The sequence below is a fragment of the Martes martes genome (assembly GCF_963455335.1).
Source record: "Martes martes genome assembly, chromosome: 8".
NCBI classification, from domain to species: Eukaryota; Metazoa; Chordata; class Mammalia; order Carnivora; family Mustelidae; genus Martes; species Martes martes.
Genome location: NC_137895.1, coordinates 68,203,430 through 68,222,614, shown reverse-complemented (window position 1 = coordinate 68,222,614; position 19,185 = coordinate 68,203,430). Strand labels below are relative to the sequence as shown.

At 36.9% G+C, this 19,185-nt stretch overlaps 1 protein-coding gene across 1 annotated transcript in view; it reads right to left on the bottom strand.

Annotated features, from left to right (window-relative positions):
• Positions 1-19,185, bottom strand: part of LOC308347079 (uncharacterized protein) — a gene marked incomplete at its 5' end in the record, with an annotated part of 318,527 nt that overhangs the window by 257,560 nt on the left and 41,782 nt on the right. The window contains one exon of the mRNA XM_080810237.1: positions 16,822-16,875. Coding sequence (XP_080666363.1) covers positions 16,822-16,875 — 54 coding nt within the window. The remainder of the gene's footprint in view (positions 1-16,821; positions 16,876-19,185) is intronic.

Here is a 19,185-nt window from a genome sequence, read left to right as displayed (position 1 = left end):
GAATTAGTGACTTGAGAAATATATATTTGGACTTCATGTAAGTGGGAGTGATTCCAGGATTTGGCTATGAAAAATAACAGATAATTTACTATGAGAATATATTTCTTATCTTATTAATACTTTGATATTGGATAGAAAGTCTAAAAAAGCCTAATCTCTTTTGCTTTCTTATAAAAATCCTACAGTTAGCATATCTTTTTTAAGACAGCAGGAAAAAACTTTAAATAAGCTTATGGCAAAAATAAGTTTATTATCTATTTCAAAAGATATTGGTAGTGGCACATACATATATGTAAAATGGTTTTGTCTATTTCCTAAAACAAAAATTTTATGAAAGAAAAAGCTCAGGATCTTGAAAACTAATCAATGCACTTAAAATTCTAAGCATACAGATGCTCAGTAGGGAAATATCTTCAAAATAGCTAGAAAGTAGCTCTCCAATAATGTTGACAATGCAAGATTATTGCAATATTTGCAAAAGAAAATTGCAACAAAAGGAGACTTGCATATTTAATTCATTAGCTTTAATTTCTCCCAGAATATCAAGGGGATTAAATTCATTTGCATCAGACTTTGGTGTTAATCCTAAGAATTTATTAGCCCCTCTCCAGCAATGTTTTAAAAGTACTTACTTTTTTCTTCCTAGATGTTCTGAGATTTTAACCTCATAGATGCCAGGAAGTTTCAGCAGAATATCAGTGTAGAATCACCATTCTTTTAGGCTGGGATTCCTGGGACAGCTACAGCCAGTCTTGTTGTGGGTTGTCCCAGGCAGCAGCTGTGCTGATAGTTACACCAGGGAAGGTTCTCCATTTAACTGGACATGGTCTACTGCATTAGTTATATGAGTAAATAACAGGCAAGGTAGAATAGCCACTCATTCAAAACATCTATTGTATGTAAGTCTGTGCTTGACTGGCTCAAGTATGCTTATTCTAATAGATTTTTAAATATTCAGATGGCATCTGTTTACACAAGCGTGGTGGTAATTATAAAATCTATAGCCTGTAGTGCAGATCACAACCTATTTCCCTGACTACCATCTTCTTTGTTCTAAGAACGACAACCACTTTAAGATAAAAGCTCTGGGTCTATAGGACGCATGATATGAAAAGTTGTTTTTATGATTGTTTATCAATTCTACCATCTTAGAGACACTAACTTTCTGACTCATCACAGTGTGTTTTTTTTTTTTATTTTTCCTTTTAAAAGAGTTCTAGCATATTATACATTAGCTTTTCAGCATGTTGATGTTTTTCACAGTTTTGCTTCATGAGTTCATTTTACATTTAAATCCCTATCATGGTTGCATCCTTGAGTTGTTGGTTTGCATGACAAAGCATTTACTCCAGTGCAGTTAAGAAGCTCATGCATTTCAGCACCCCTGAGAATGGCCTAAAAAGTGGGGTCCCACTCATTCTAAGGGGGGGGCAGGGAGGAGAGGGTTAATGATGATACTAATTCCAACAAGGATTTCAAGACTTGTAAATGACCTATAGAGACTAGAAAAAATATTCTATTTATAGCTCATGCCCCAGATAAAACAATCTGGTGATTATTTCTATTTCTTATGACAAGAAAATATAAATATAAATTAGCTCTTAGTTTAATATAAGAAAAATAGTAGCTGTCTAAAATTAAGGACCATATGTCTTGATTCAAACCTGAAAAATTGAAACTAATAACTCTGAAATAAAAATTTCTAGCTACTGCTCACCCTTTTTAAAGAATGTCTTCAAACTGGTATGATATAAGATTGGCTCATTTCTGTCCAGTTTGCTAGAAATGTTCAAAAACAGCAATTATATTTGCTTTCTTAATGCAAAGGACTCAATCCAGGTCTTGTTATCAAATCATCAAAACTATTTATCCAGGGGGCGCCTGGGTGGCTCAGTGGGTTAGGGCCTCTGCCTTCGGCTCAGGTCATGATCCCGGGGTCCTGGGATCGAGCCCCGCATTGGGCTCTCTGCTCAGCTGGGAGCCTGCTTCCTCCTCTCTCTCTACCTGCTTCTCTGCCTACTTGTGATCTCTGTCTGTCAGATAGATGAATAAAGTCTTTAAAAAAACAAAAACAAAAACAAAAACTATTTATCCAGATTTATTTGCCTAGATTCTTGCCTCTAAATGCATTGGAACCTAAGCCACTCATTGTTCTGACATATTTTATGTTTGTGTATTAGATTATTCTGCTGTGCTGTTAAAAATCCATCTTTAGAGGTATCTGCATGGCTCAGTTCGTTGAGCAACCAACTTTTGATTTTGGCTTAGGTCATGATCTCAGGGTCCTAGGATAGAGCCCCAGGGTTGGGGGGCATTCCTGCTCTGTGGGGAGTCTGCTTGAGGTCTCTCTCTCTCAAAAAAAAAAAAATAAATAAATAAATCTTAAAAAAAATTTATCTTCAATAAAATGAGATTGGATGACTTCTAATCTTTTATGTTCAAACTTTCAATGTTGTTGAATTCTCCAAGGGAATGGCTATCATTTGCAATGGTAGTATATTTTATGGTTTATAAGCCTAGAAATTTCTTTCTTAATCATGTCTGCAGTAATGACTGGGGTCTTTTGCTGTCATTTACTTGGGAAATGTAGTTGGTATTGGAACCTGAGAGAGTACAAGTTGAGACAGGTACAAAAAAATTGAAAGAGAAATACTAGCAATGTCTTAAGAAACAGAAACTTTCTAATTCTCTGTTGTCATTAAATTGAAAGTGATATAAACTAATGAAAGCAGCAAATCTAGGTGTGACATGAACATGGGGATTTAAAACATACAAAGGGGAAAATAAGTCCTTCTGCCAAGGTTGTAATATGATGATATATCACCATTTTCAAAAGAAGTTGAACTTCAAGAAAAATACACAATCCCTCCGGTGTTTTCACAGGAAGTTGTGCTGGGAAAGAAAGAAAAAGATAACCATCAATATTCTAGCAATAACTGAGGTGTCTGGGTTATATATGCAGGAGATTTGACTGAACAGAAGCATGAGTGAGAGAACAAAGGGTTTCATGTCTGTCTATATTAGCTTAAGAAATTTAACCAATTCACTAGCCAGGTTTTTTTTTTTTAATTATTAGTATTTCCACAGTTTTATTATAAATATAAACATAGGTGAGATATATTCCCCTAGATATACACCAAATTCTTCATGGTGACTATTTCTGAGAATTGACATTGTGGGGAGAGAAATGGTGGAGGACTTCCACTTTTTAATTTGTGTAATTCTGTATTGTTTATTTTTTATGTGCATGTACTTTATGCAATAAAATGTATGTATCTTTTCTTTGAAATTCATAAATAGAAACTATGATATACCCTGGAATTTAAAGAGACAAAAACAAAACAAACCTATCCTGGCCATCCATAGTAAGAATTAATTTATCCTGGGCTAAACCCTTGTGACAAGTGTAATAACTAAAAAACTTATTAGCTTTAATTATTTTGTGGATTTTTTTCTCTAGAACAAATTATTTTAAAGTGAAATCCTAATGTAATATGGGCAGGCAATACATTGTTTCTAATGTTGCTGCCCATTTTTTATTAATAAAAATGCAGCCACTGCCTGCTAGGGGATACATCATCACAGTATAGGGTTTACCAATTTCCCCAAAACCTTGCTATAGGCAGAAGCCTCAGGAATTTTTTTACTTTCCATGTTTGCATTTCCCAGTAGGACATAAGTGACAGAAAATATATGTATTTGGACCCATAATTCACAATATTTGAGGTAGAGTGTGAGCCAGGGATTAAAGTTGCTGTAAGCAGTGGCTTCTATCTTGGTACCCCCTTCTAAATCCTGTCACCCCTCAAAAATAATCATCATGATGTCTTCTGTTTTGGTGCCAGCCTCACTTCTGGTCATTTCATATATATCTCATATAAACTGTACGTAAAACGTAATTCACTTGACTCTCACCCTTTGAGAAATGCTACAGGTAGAATTATCCAGGAAATATTCTAAAACTGAAGTTTGCACACAGGACATCAGAGGATGTATTCTTGGGTGGGGGTGGGGGATCGACATCTATACAGATGTGAAGGAAGTCAGATTGAGTAGAGGAAGCAACTGGGCTGCCCTGGAGTCCCAAGGCCTCACCCATCCTGTGGTGACTTCTGCGGCTAGAAGGACTCTGCAAAACCGTCCCAAGTTGGAGCAAGGTCAGACAACAGTCTCCTAAGCCATTAGATGTAGGCAGGGGCAGCACATTAGGAAAAATGGTTCTTTCCAGCCCAGCATGGTCATCAGAAAAGGGATACTTGGCTGTGAGAAGTCTGCCATCAAACTCTCAGCAGCTGGAGGAGTTCGTGCTCCCATCCTGAAGAGCAGATCCAAGCAGTGCTCCACAGGGTCTCGCATACTAAATATACCAACCTCCTTCTACAACAGTGGTTGGCACTTAACAGGATAAATCACTTAACTGAGACTCTTCTGTTTGGTTCATTTCTACATTCTTAGTATGCCACCATGCATTACTATTCTCTAGCTCATTCATTAATTCTTTCAATTTGGTTCAATCTGACAATGATGTGTTGAGTACCTACAATACACAAAGCACTGCTTAGTTCTGGTGATAAAGAAATGGGTAAGGCATAGTGCAGAAGAATGACAGTTCTTCTTTATATTTTTATAGTTTTATTTATGAAAATAAAATATTTATTGAGCTTTTACTACATCCCAGTTCTGTGAATCTCACTTAAATCTCTAACAACCTTATAAATGAAATTCTATTTTATCCCCATTTTTCAGGTGGGAGGACTTGCAAATGGTGGCATTTAGTAATTTTTCCAAGGCCACTCAACTAATATGATTTAGAGCTGTGTGTGGACCCCAAAAGAATGGTTCCAGAACGGGTCTGGAGAGTTGGAGAAAACATCTTGAAGGATGTGATATGGAGAGCAGGTTGGGTGATGATCAGGATTACCGAGGTGAATGAGGGATAAATGGCAGTCTAGGCAGAGAGCTACCACTGACAAAACAAAGAAGTGAGGTGGAACCACAAGTAGCACAAGGTTACCAGAGCATAAAAGTGCAAAGCAGGGAGTGGCAGGAGGTGAACTAGAGATGGAGATAGGGCCAGGTCACAGGGAGCCTGTATGCCATGCTAAAGAATGTCCCCTTAATGCTGGAAGACAGAAAGCCACTCAAGGGTTTAAAATAAGGAAGAAGAAAGTAGAATTTGTGCTTGAAAAGCTCTCTCTACTTGGTGGAGGATTTAGGGTGCAGTGCCATGCTGAGGATAGATGAATTAGTTGTCGAGGAACAAGGATTAGAGAAGACACTAGGATGGCTGGCAGCTGACTGGGTCTTTGGTGTCCTGGCCAACTAACACAAGAAATTCAACAGGAAGTTTTAATGGGGAGAGGGTAGGGCAGACTGTGATAAGGAAAAGGCCAGAGGGTAGATATTTAACTCAGGTTTACACTGTTTTTAGAGGGATTATGGAACATAAATGTCCATTGGGCAATTGGCTATTTGAATCTGAATGCAGATGAAAGGTGAGGGCTGGATGCAGTTTGGAGACTGATTAGAATGTGAGTCATAGTTAAAACCATAGAGTTAAATGCTATTATGGAAGTTTGCTACATTGAGTGTTGAAAATAAGAGCAATAGCCTGAGTACTAAACCTTAGGGAAGGAAGGACAAGAAGAAAAGAGTTTATAAAGGAGGACAAAGGGCTAAAAAGAGGAGAACATTCCAATGTCAGAGAGGGAAAGAGAGAGAGAGTGCCTTACAAGAGCTTTACAATAAAAGAGTAGTCCCTAGTGTCAAAGGCATGGGATAAATCAGATAATTCCAGTGCTGGAAAGTGTTATTGGGGTTTGGCAATATGCAAGTCATTGCCGACCTTGCCAAGAGTGCCTCTTGGAAGTGACGAGGGTAGGAATCCTATTACCCTGAGTTGGCAAGGTAAATGGGAAGTAAAAGGGTGGAGAGAATGGTGTTGAGAATTCATTCCAATAAGACTGAAAGGAAATGAACACAAAATGGGGAGCCACTATCAGGGGCCATTACTCTTAAAAAAAAAAAAAATCCATAGACAGCTAACATATGTCAGATGCTAGGGAGACAGAAATGCTGAGATCTGGTCCCTACCTTCAAGGGTCTCATAATGAACACCCAAAATAGCAACACAAACAGCCTTAGTAAAATGTAATGAGTGGAACAGCAGTATGATAAAAGAATCACAGGAAGAGGAGAAAGCCCCTGACTTTGCTTAGAGTTCAAGGGAATAAGTGAATTAGCAGAAGATCAACAAATGATTGCCAGAAAATTGAACAGCTGTGGAACAGCATGAAGGAATGTAAAAGACAGCCACCTTCATTGAAATGAATGCTCCTTGCGGCTGAATGCAGGAGACTGGTGGAGGCAAGAGATAATGCTAGAGGGGTTAAGACAGTTCAAATCACAAAGGGCTTTGTTTTCTACATTCGAGAGTTAAGCTTTTTCTATGAAGTAATGGAGGAGCTTACTGAAGAGTTTTAAGTATGCCAAGTGATATGAAAAACTGTTTTATATGCTGGTAAGAGAGAAGAGGGTGGCTTGGAGGAAGCAACTGAGGAGTTAGGAAGACCAATTATGAGATCACTGTCATTTATGATGACCGACATAGCAAGGATGGGAATGAAAAAGAGAGACAGATTTGAAAGAAAATAAGAGACAGAATTCATACAATATGAATTCATAGAATATACTGATGGGGAGGTGGGAAGGAAAGAACAGTAAAAGATCATTCCAGATTTCTGAACTGATGGCTGGACAGATGTCATTAGAATGAACTGAAACATAGAGCCTATAACAATACTCTAGAGTTTATGAAATGTAATGAATTTGATCCTGAGATCATCCAAGACATCCAAGATCACAAACATCCAAGAACTCAGTATAATATGCAGGTGATCTTTGTGTTGTAGTGATTGAGAAAGGTGATGAGGTTTGAGTTGAACTTGAAAGAAAACATAAAGGAGGGGGGTAGGGTTAAAGCATTTCTCCTCATGCTATGAGGAAAATCATGAGTAATGGATCAAAAAAGAAAATGAAAACATAAGCTCAGGAAGTACTAAGGACCAGTGGCTCGCTGGACTGATTTTGTTGTGAGTCTGTAGGTAAGGCAGTCAGCTTCTCTCTCTTCTGAGCTTTCTCCCTCCTTCAAAAAACAGCACATGTTTATAGCATGCTTGGAGATTGTTAGCTGAACAATTGTTGGTTAAATACTGTCAGTGGCAGAGGAGTTTTATGACTATAGAATACTGACCTTTCCTCATAAGGTTATAAGAATAACAAATTATGTAGGATTAATATTTCATAGCCTTTGTTCATGTCTTAAATTGTTAGCCAAAGCCTACAATGTTTGTGCTGAACGAAATCACTTTTCATAGGGTATTTTATCAGGTCCTCCCTGACATAGTGGGAGCTGCCTGTGGCTTCCTTCTGCTCAGTGTGTGTGCCTTACTGTTTTTGTCCTATTGTGCTGTATTGGCTAATGTAGTCAGTAAAGGTTTTGTTGTAATCTTTTACCAAACAATGTCAAAACCAAAATACACTCCTGTTCCTATGATCCCAGTTCAGAAAGCTACACTATTTAGTCACTGAAGTTACCCTTAGGCAATATTTAACCATCTGTGTACCACTGATGTGAGAAAGAGAATCACTGACTGTAGTAAAAACCAATACATTTCTATTTTCCCCTTTTCTCTCCAGTACGGATCCTAACTTGCCTGTTAGCCTCCAGTTAACTGACCCTTTTCTTCAGTACTTTCTTTTCTCATGACTCAGTTCCTGTTTCTTTGAGTCTTTAATAATATTAAATCGTGTTTCTCAAATTTCTTCAATAGCCATTTAGTATTTCAGCATAAAGCTAATCTTTCAGTAACTCAATGCCTTGACTAAAAGCCTTAACCTGCACAAACACTCTTAACCTGTTTTTATTTTGACAACCTGACTTCATTTTCTAAAGCATGGTGCTGTTTAAGAAACAAATGTCACAGGCTGTCTTCTGGGCATGTCAGAGACCAAACTTATACAGCCTGTGGGGGAAAAGGGCTTTGGGAGCCGGGAGAGAACAGATCTTTATCCATTTCTGCTCCAAGATGAGGACTGATACCCTCACACTTACTTTGTTTCTGCTCCAGACCTGGGAGTGGATGGCAAACATCAGGATCCTTCTTTAACTGGAAGGCACTAAAGCCAAACATTTTCATCATGAGAACTATCATTTACATAATGGTGGTCTCTTCAAATGGCCCCTATTAAAAACCAGCATGAAGGGTCTTAAGTCCACAAATAAGTTTATCAGCTTCAATGTTAAGTATAAAGGAAAAATCCTATAAATGATATTTAAAGGCAAACCTTTTTGACTTTAAACCATCACATTATGTAATTGTACACTGCATATTCCTATTCAAGATCTTAAAACCAATGAAAAGTTTATTCTGCTGCAATGGAAGCCCATACCAGCTGTGAGAGAAAATTCTCCTCTTTCTACCAGGAAGATTAGAGGTTGTTTCTAACAAGGCAAAAACCAGTTATTAATGTTTTCTAGTTAAATGAAGACTTTGTGTTATTGGGGATGTGTAAGCAATTAGCTCCTGCCATCACACACAAGATACATAAAGTGGATTGTAGGAGCAGTGTGGGTAGGGGATAAGCAGAGCTTTATTTATCCACACCTAAATTCATTTTCCTGCCTTTCAGGGAAACATCCCTCCCAAGACACCCCAGATGAGATGCAGGATACGTCAAGCCCCTTTTCACAGAGAGGCAGTGTGGATAGGGGATCTAGACAGAGAGCTTCAGATACTTGCTCTATCACTTATGGCTGTGAATCATGAGCAATTCACATAAACTCTTCGAGCAACAATTTCCCATTCTGTAAGACAGTATGAATAAAAGCTATTATGTGGGATTATTGGCATATTTAGCAATAACATATATAGAGTAGCTAGCATATAGAAAGCTTGGTAAATATTGGTATAAACATAACAAATATCCATATTTTTCCCAAAACACACACAAGTGTGCACACATGCACAGTGGGGTTGAGGGGATGAGGGGGAGAAGAGAAGAGGGTAGAGAAAGGGGAGCAATGATTCTATATTGTTGAGAAAGAGGAGGCCTACAGAAATATGTTTTAATTACTTTATCATTTCACCGTCACATATCTAGGAACAATATAAACCTCACCTGAGCTATAGGTCTTATATCAAGAGTCAGCTTCCATTCAGAGAAGTATATTACTTTAATTTCCCAAAGAATGGGCAATTTTCTTGAAGGGAGAGGGAAAGGGAAAGATTGCCCATCAGCCATATCCTCCCTGAGAGGCTGACCAATCTGATCTATTGGATGAGCCACCCCTGTAAATTTCTGCACGAATATTGGTAATCCAGCCATGGAAAGGAGTGGAATAAGAGAAAGGGAGGGAGTGTGTGAAACTTCTTTCCTCTTTCCTGCTTACCACTCCTCTATGTATGTGGGGTGTGTGTGTGTGTGTGTGTGTGTAATATCATTTTCCATAAAAACGTCTGCCTTTCCAAGGTAGAGAGACAAAGCAGGGACCTCCTTTCTTACAATACTATCTTCAGTGCCTGTCATTTCACCATGACTCTGAGAATGGGTACATGGTGAGCTGCCCAGATTCCCCGGCAGACTGATCCTCTCATCCTCTCTGCTGGTGGGAGAACTGCCTGCTGACAACTGTCACAGCTGACTCTTTACCCAGGAATTGCTCTCAGAGGGAGCTGCGTTGTTCTCCTATGGCAGCCCATATCCAGTGACTAGTTGATATGGGGATACAAACACCCTGCATGCATGCCTCAACTGAAGAAGGACCATTCCAACTCTGAACTCTGCAAGGGGTCTGCTGAGACCTCTGTTGAAGCTGCATCATGATGCAAGTCTTCTGTCTCCTCTGAGTGGATGCTGGCTCTTCTCTACTTCCCTCAATCCCTAATAGGTATTCCTGAGAACTTTCCCCAATTAACTTGCTACAGGAAAATCTCTATCTCAAAGCCTGTGTCAGTGAAACTCAGCCTACAATAGTGGCCTTCAACAATAATGGCAGAATCTAGTAGAACTATGCTGCTGGCAAAATTCATGACGGTCTATTAATCATGTGTAAAGCTTTCAGGGAGGGGGCATACTGGGAGTATCTACTGACTAAAGGCCTATTGAAGACTACATTTATCATAGAGGCAGCCTGGTAGAGGAATTAAACACCTGGGCTCTCAAGTGCTCACGTGGGATGTCACCTCTTTGCCCCTTGATGGTTATATGACCTTGGACAAAGTCCTTAACCTCTGTGTAATTTAGCACCTGTCCTCCTTTATAAGCTGAATATATTGTAGTACCTGTCATTTATGTATATATAAAAGGTACCTACTTAATGAAAGCGCTGGGAGGATTAACTGCATCAACATGTGTGAGGAGCTTAAATTAATCCTGGCACATGGTATACACTCAGTAAAACATAAAACATGAAACATTTGGATAATCCATGTGTGTATCTGTATTTAAGAACATCCAGATTATCAAAGCATTTGCATCCATTGCATATTTTTTAAAGTTTTATTTATTTATGTCATCTCTACACCTAACATGGGGCTCAAACTCCTAACCCCAAGATCAAGAGTTATACACTCTTCTGACTGAGCCAGCCGGGCACTCTTCCATTGCATATTTTTATCTCCATTCTTTAAGACAGTAAATTCCTCAAGGTCAAAGATAATGTACTTAATGATTAAATAAATACTAATACACAATTCATTCATTTATACACATCTACATATATGTAAATGCACGTGTGTGTACACAGAGTATGAGTTTCTGTCAAGTTGCCTCTCTAAAACTCTGTTTGTGCAAGGATACCACATAGAAATAATCAGAGATGTAATGGCCCTACGCAGAGGAGCTAGAAAGGACAGGGGCATTGAGCTCTCCATTGTGTTCTCCACTGATCTGCACTTTTCCCTTGGGTTCTGATCCCTTACTTTGAGAAAGCTTTTCTAGCAAACAAAGGAACACATAGAGGACAAGACCTAGGTCTTGGCCTGAATAGCTCTGGCTCATACATAAAGATACTATATACTATGGAGGGGTGCCTGGGTGGCTCAGTCAGTTGAGTGTCCAACTCTTGATTTTAGCTCAGGTCATGATCTCAGGGTCCTGGGATCAAGCCAGAGTCAGGCTCTGCACTCAATGGGGAGTTTGCTTTAGGATTTCTCTCCCTCTCTTTCTGCCCTTTCTCCCCACTCACATGTTCTCTCTCTCTTTTTCTCTCTCTCAAATAATTTTTTTCTTGTTTTATAGGTTATTTTTTAAATGGACAAATCAATTTAATTATCTGCACCCTTTTTTTTTCTTTATTATTGTGTTATAATGGTCATCTACAGTACATCATTAGTTTTTGATGCAGTGTTCCATGACACTGGGTGTTATACACAAACAATGACTCATGGAACACTGTATCAAAATAAATCTTTAAAAAGGAAAAAAAAGATGTATTATGGAGACAAAGTGTTATTCTGCATATTTGGTACTTGCAGCTGTGATGATCTGGAAAATATCAACTCTTTCTTGTGAATATAACGTATTCACAAAAGGATTGAAACAGATTAAAGGCAGGACTCTAGAGATATATGTAGAGATATTCTACATATCTGTAGAGAGATATGTAGAGATATTCTCTACATATATGTAGAGAATCTAAGGGGAATCTAAGCTTACGTTAGTGCTGCAGGATGTGAAAGAGAAACTTGGCCCCAGATCTTGAAAAAATGATTGGATCCTTGCCAAGCATTTTTACACTATGTACTTCTAGACAACATGTACATAGAAAGCAGAAGGGTATGATAAAATGCCAGTCATTGTCCACTTCAAACAATTCAGAATCCATCCCAAGGCAAGCTGAACACTGGCCTGGGAAATAGCAGCAGCATGAGCATTGTTATCAAATACAAGGACAATATCAATAATGAACATTAGAAGAGTGCTTTACAGATTACAAAGTATTTTCAAACAGTATTTTCCATAGACATGTTGTTATTGTGGATATTACCCCTATCTGCAAATGAGGAGACTTATACTGGTTCAGAGAACTTCTCCAGGGCACATGCCTAAGCCAGGACTCACGTGCAGCAGTCATTCCGAGTCCTGGGCACATTTCCCTACCCAACAATGCTCATCTCCAATAGCACCTAAGTTTAATGATCTCTGCTGAGCTACGTCATCATAGATCATTGAGTATGTAATACAAGAAGTGAAGTCAGAAACATGAATCACTTACTTCACACAGATCTATTCATTATTTCTCCTACTCAGAACAAGCCCAGTCACTATCAGAGATCTTTTATGGGTGTTCACGAAAGACCCTTATCTGAGATTCTTTAGAGATTACCTGAGTTAATCCACTGAACTAGAAGACATTTTAGTAAAACCTATAGAATGTTTGTGCTCTTATATTTAATAAATTCAGCCTATTTCCTATGGGACCCAAACTACTCTGAGACCAAGTTCCTTCCTCAAGAACTTCTAAGAAGTACACAAACCTCTTAGTATATGAAGGTGAAGGAATTTGGAGTAAGGGGTGGGGCAACTGAATAGTGAATCCCCTAGAATTCTGAGCAGGAAAACAAGAATTTTGTTGTTTTTTTTTTTAATTTTATGATACTGACTTATTTTGAAAAATGGCAAAAACAAATTTAAATTTGATATGAATAATGACTATATGTATACACACACACACACACACACATATATATGATATGTCAACATATACATAAAATATGTGGTGTGCTTCTAAGAGTTCTTTATTTCCATTTTTTTATTGTGTTATGTTGTCACCATACAATACATCATTAGTTTTTGATATAGTGTTCCACGATTCATTGGGAAAACAAGCATTTTATCACCTGTAATTGTCATCATGAATTCAATCTCCTGTGTCCCACCCTATCGCATGAACATTCACTATTTTTACTGCCTGACATAAGCATGGACCTATCTGAAGAAGTAGCCATGAAAGCAATTTTCAAGTATGATTTTTTTAATGTAAAATCATAAACGTGGGGCACCTGGGTGGCTCAGTGGGTTAAAGCCGCTGCCTTCGGCTCAGGTCATGATCCTAGCGTCCTGGGATCGAGCCCCGCATCGGGCTCTCTGCTCAGCAGGGAGCCTGCTTCCTCCCTTCTCTCTCTGCCTGCCTCTCTGCCTACTTGTGATCTGTCTGTCAAATAAATAAAATTAAAAAAAAAAATCATAAACGTACGAACTGCTGAAAAAAGATGAAAGAAAATCTAGAAAGGCTTGTTATGCTTACCTAAATGCTGCATTCAGTTGTATGAGGCCTAAACCAAAGAAAAATTATGGCTATCATATTCCATGAGGAAAGTGTGGGTTAAATGTTCTTTGTTTAATATTCTACTTAGTTTTCTTGATTTTGTAAAGCCATTTTCACTTCTTAAACTTATTACTAAAGCCCACAGAGAGGATCAAACCTGAATTTGTTAATAGGATATACTCAAAGCTTAAATGTGTGATATATGATTTGGGGAAGCATATATTTGGTTGCTGCTATGTGGATCTCACATTTGTTCCAGTTTGAATTGTGAGAAGCTATTCTTAAGTTGTTCTACTTATTAGCTATTCTGATCTCTAGGGTGTCCATTTATGGCATGCCAGAGGGGAACATAATATTAGGAGCAGATTTTTCTTAGAGCAAAGTGGGAAATCTGCATCAACTTTTTAAACAGAACTTTGAATGCATTCCAATCTGGAACACATAATTATTTCATGCTGACTAAAATCAAGACGTAAATATGTGACTATACTCATAGTTGTAATTACAAATTACAACCTGTGCTTCAACACTGCCATCTACTCAAAGATACTCTTTGTTGGATTTCTTAAAATGATGACTCCTTATTTCTGTAATTTAATGGAATCTTAAGAATAATGTAATACTGTGTCATTTCTAGGCAATTTATGGTACCTGGTGACACTTGTTGGAACTTGAGGAACATTTCTAATGATGTTAAAATAAATTCACAAGCACACACAAAAATATATTTTATCCTCTTTTTCTATGTATTTAATATTCTTTTCAGAAACAGAATAGGAATAGCCTACACTGACTTCTGAATTCTTTTTTGGAAGTGTTACTGAAACTCATCATTTTATGAACACAGTTTGAATTATTTTTACATAAATGTGTAATAACTTATGTTTGTCAGAAAGAAGCTCATTTGACACTTTCCTGTCCTTTAACTCTCTGCCTCTGAGACACTGCCTCAGATTTTCCATGTACCTGGCATCCTTCCATCTAGAAAAAAATGTATCATTCATAAATTTGAAGTTTTCACTCATCTATAAAAATTTTAAATAAACCCAATTCTGGTACTGATCCCAGGTAATCCCACTATTTGCACTATTAGAAAATGCTTATTTATTCTTCTTTTATTTGAGGTCCCAAGCTAGTCATTTATCCATGTTAGAATTTGTTGTTCAATCCCCTGATAACTTTTTAAGAATCTTCCTCAAAATCTTGATCTGACCAAATTATCCTTACAGGAAAATAAACCTTTCCACAGTAAATTATGTTTCTTGGGTATTTACTGAGTCTCTATTTAATCTTGGTTTCCAACAGCTTTCCACATGTAGAAATGCAGCACTCTAGGCTATAGTTTCCATTTTTGAAGTCCTTCCGCTGGATGGAAGTCATTATGGACATCTATCAAGAATGTTCTAGCATAGCACTACCACTGCTGTACAACCTTTTCTCCTTATCCTTTAGTAAGCAAATCAAATTTTATTTCCTCTGTGAAGTTTTCTATGACTCACTTTATTCCTATCATCTTGCTTGCATGAATAAAACCAAGTATATTTGGGAATCAGTGACTGGGAATACTTCTCCTCAAAGTCCAGAGGGACAGAAAACTGGTTGGATGAGTTCAAAGAGACATTTTAAAATGAATAGGTAGAACAGTAGGAGAGCTTTTGTTCAACAGTCTTGACCATCTTATTGCACAATAGCTTTGAATCTAGTTTGGACCCAGCTAAATAAATACAAATTTAATTACTTTTATAGATTTTGGGCTATTCATGTATTCTGTTTCTTCTTCAGTGAGCTTTGGTGGTTTGGGTCTCTTTAAGGAGTTTGTCAATTTCATATAAATTGCTCATAATATACCTTTATTATCCTTTATATGCCGGTGCTAATGGAAACCAAATTAAGGATAGGCTCGTTGAATGTGTAAAGCACATAATCTAATTTGTTGGATCTGTAGTTAGGTTCCCTTTTCCATTTGTAATATTGGTTATCAGTGTTTTCTCCCTTTCTTTTTCCTTGCTCAATCTGGGTAAAGTCTTATCAATATTTTTAATCTTTCAAAAGAAACAGTTTTTAACTTCACTGATTTTTCTCTATTGTTTTTCTGTTTACTCTTTCAGTCATTTCTGGTCTTATCTTCATTATTTCCTTCCTCCTGCTTATCTTGAGCTAAATTTGGTCTTCTTTTTCAGGTTTTTTAAGATCATTGACTTGAGACCTTTCTTCTCATCTTATATAAGCATATAATGTTATAAATTTGTCTATAAGCATTGCTTTGGTTTCATCCAACAAGTTTTTATATTGTATGTTCATTTTCACTCAGTTCAAAATGTTTTCCAAATTTTCTTGTGATTTCTTCTTTCACCCATAAATTATTTAGAATGTGTTGTTTAAATTCCGAATATGTGGGGATTTTCCAGATAATTTTTTACTGATTTATTGTTCAATTTCCACTCTCCATCTGGTACTGTGTTTGAAGTTGTGACTTTGATCTCACTGTCTGAGCTATGATTTGGGTCCTTACTAGGACTGATCCCTGAAATGTGCCCTCCACCTTCATATACAATGATTTTGCCCTTTGGTAGTACTCATGGGACTCAACTAGATATGTCTGACTCTCTGTCTTCTACCTGATGTGACAGAGGGATTTACTATCAGATTTACTGAACGAAACCAACTATAGATCAATTAAAAATCTACCAAAGTACATTAAAGGTTTCACAGAATTTAGATTAGTAGTATAGAGAGAGTGAACTCCAGAAACAGTAACTGAGGAATAGGACACTGGATATGTATAATGGAGTTTTACTCAAACTTGAGAATTAACAGGACTGGTAAGATCAAGGTATAGAGGATTTTCAATTGTTAGTAAGACCCTTCTTTGAAATGACCCCACAATTCTTCCCAAATTATCTTCCCATTTATTTCCATTGGCTTCTCAGTACAGAGATCAAATCATTATGTGAATTAAATATTCTATTTGATATGTATCACAACAGAGAATATTTTCAGGTTCAATAAAGGTGTAACCCCTATTCTTCACCAATGACTATCATTATACCTGTCCCTGGCAATTCCTCTAATATTGGTTATAATATAGACCAATCTATTTCCCAACATTTCAAAACTTAAATTTATGTCATTAATGTTAAAAATATAAGTGTAATTACTTCTTTATTGAAAAAAGAATATACTAGAAAAAAATCTCAAAGGAAGGGTACATGAAGAAAAGCAGCTGAAATATATAGGATCTAATGTCTATATCCCTTCCATATGAAGTCTTTAGACAAATATCTCACATAATGATCACCAAAAAACCAATTCATAAATACCTCTCTTAATTTGAAGAAAGTCATGATTGATATTCATGGAAGCCAGGCCCTATAAAATATATTCTCTTGATGGCCTGGAGCAATTTACCAATAATCAAGGGAGATGCTTAAAGAGGCAATTAAAACATGAGGATGTTACTTAATCTGATTACAGGCAAAGCTGGAGCTTACCTTGGGTTGGCCCCCTCTGTGCTTCCTAACTCATAATTCGCCTTCCAAGATAGTCTGAAAGAAGAGAAAAAAGAACAGTTCTGACTAATAAATCAGGTTATATCTACATATACAAACAAAAAATGTAGCTTCCTAGCTCAATTTTATCTCTCTCTACTTGGAAAGAACAGGATCCTTACTCATTTTTGAAAGTAATATTTATTTTTAATACTGTGTATTTATTAATATAGATATAGTACTAACTGCATTTATAGGGTTTGAAGTAGCATAGTTCATGTCTGCAAAATTTGGTGGAAAGTACTACAAAGATGCCAAGTATTTTCATCAATATTTTTATGGTAATTGATTTTTTTTTAATCAGCAAACTAATTTGTGATCCTGCTGAAAGTGACCAATCAATTTTCCTACTGTTTTAAGTTATTTACCACTTTGGGAAATGAAAAATAATTGTCCTGTAAAAAATTAAAGCATACAATTTGCTTTTTTGGATTAATTTTGTGACACTCTCTGCTACACTAATTGAAAGAGGGTTGACTAAGTTTTGCTAAAAGTCTTTGCGTATCAGATTTTAAAAATGTTTTATAATCATAAATATATCCTACACATGCAATCAGATTCCAATCTATAATCAACATGACTTAGGAAACTTGGCTGAATCCAAAAAAAGAAAGGCAAGCAGAAGGGAAAAAGAAAACAAATGGAAGGCTAGAGGGGAAGGTTTTAACTCTGAGAAAAGATAAAAACCAGTCCAATAATCAAGACTTGTGATTATTTATTTTAAACATAGCAGAGAGATTGAATTAAAAAAATTTTGCTTCACTGGTACTACTGCTGCTCTAAGGAAAAATAAATACATTCTGGTTGAACCCAGGAAAACTGGATTTACTATTATTAACAACCTCACTAATGTGTCTTAGTCAACCTTTCTGCAGTCTAGAAAAATATGATAAATAAAAGTCAGATGATAGAGTTTAAATTGATCAGAAGCTTAGGCATCAGACTTAACATTTTTGGGTCTTTTTGTTGTTGTTTTGTTTTGTTTGGTCCCACTCTGCAATTCTTAACAGCTAGAATTCCATTTCAATCTCAACATGAATTAAAGAATACTGAACATGGTACCATCCCAGCTTTTATAATATAGCTGAAATATCACTTAGAACAATGGCTGGGGAAGAAAACAATAAGAAAGTTTGTTTTGTTTGACAGTGACTGACAATAATATTATTGCCCACACATGTCTGTCTATGAATACTATTGTACATTTTGCAACTCCTTCCCCCCAAGTATAATCTAGGTATGGAATTAGTTGGTCAACTTGTTACCATGGATACTGAAGAATCTGGCAAAGTGACCTAAATGTAGATTGTGGGTAAAATTGTATTGTTATCGATTGCTGTAATTGATGCCAGTGCTCTGTCCTCATTAGGAAGAGCAGCCCTTGGGAAGGCGCTCAATATCGCCAAAGATCCTCATCCTCATGGGTCCTACTCTCACCTTTTACCTGCCTTCACTCCACAAGCTCTCTTGAGATTCTGAACTCACAGGTTCTGCTGTCCACTTGCACAGAAAACGATACCACCACTGGTCCCAACTATATGTCTCTGGGATACTTAACATCTTACATCTAGGGATTTACTAGTGCCTCTCTTTATCTAAAATAATTCTGGAAAATGTTTTATTTTATTTCAGCTTAAAAAAATCCTTAACCCAAAAAATTAGGAGGAAAACAATTAATTTAAAAAGCAAAGCTTCAAATTTTTGTTCTACCTTTAACTCACTATGGACCTTGAGTAAATTACATCACTTTTAATTATTCAATGAACCAACATTTGCTGAGGAACTATTAAGTCAAACATGCTTAGAGAATAGATATGCAAAGAAAAATAGTAAAATAATTTTTGTTCTCTAAGAGCTCACAATAAAAAAGTGAAGAGGGACATATAAACCAATGTTCACAAAGCTGGATGACACAAATCATGATAGAAGGAAATGAAGGAGTTCTTAGAGGGTCATCTCACCCATCTCACCCATCTCACTGGGAAGGTCAGGGTGGACTTCTAGGAGGAAAAGAGTCTGAGGTGAGGCCTGATGGACGAGTAGGTGACAACCAGTCCAAGAAGGAAGAAGGGGAGATGGGGAGTGCAAAAGGTGGAAAGAGTGCAATGTTAATGGCCCTAAAAAGAAGAAAATATTATCCTGGCATGCTCTTTGACCCACCATGAAAAATTGTCAAGATAATATAAATGTCATCACTCAGCTCTTAAAGCCAAACTGTAGATAAAAGTATTGTCAATGGATTCAGCATAGAATAGTTAATAACATTAAATGTCAACATTATTTAAACATATAAAAGAAAATTATCTC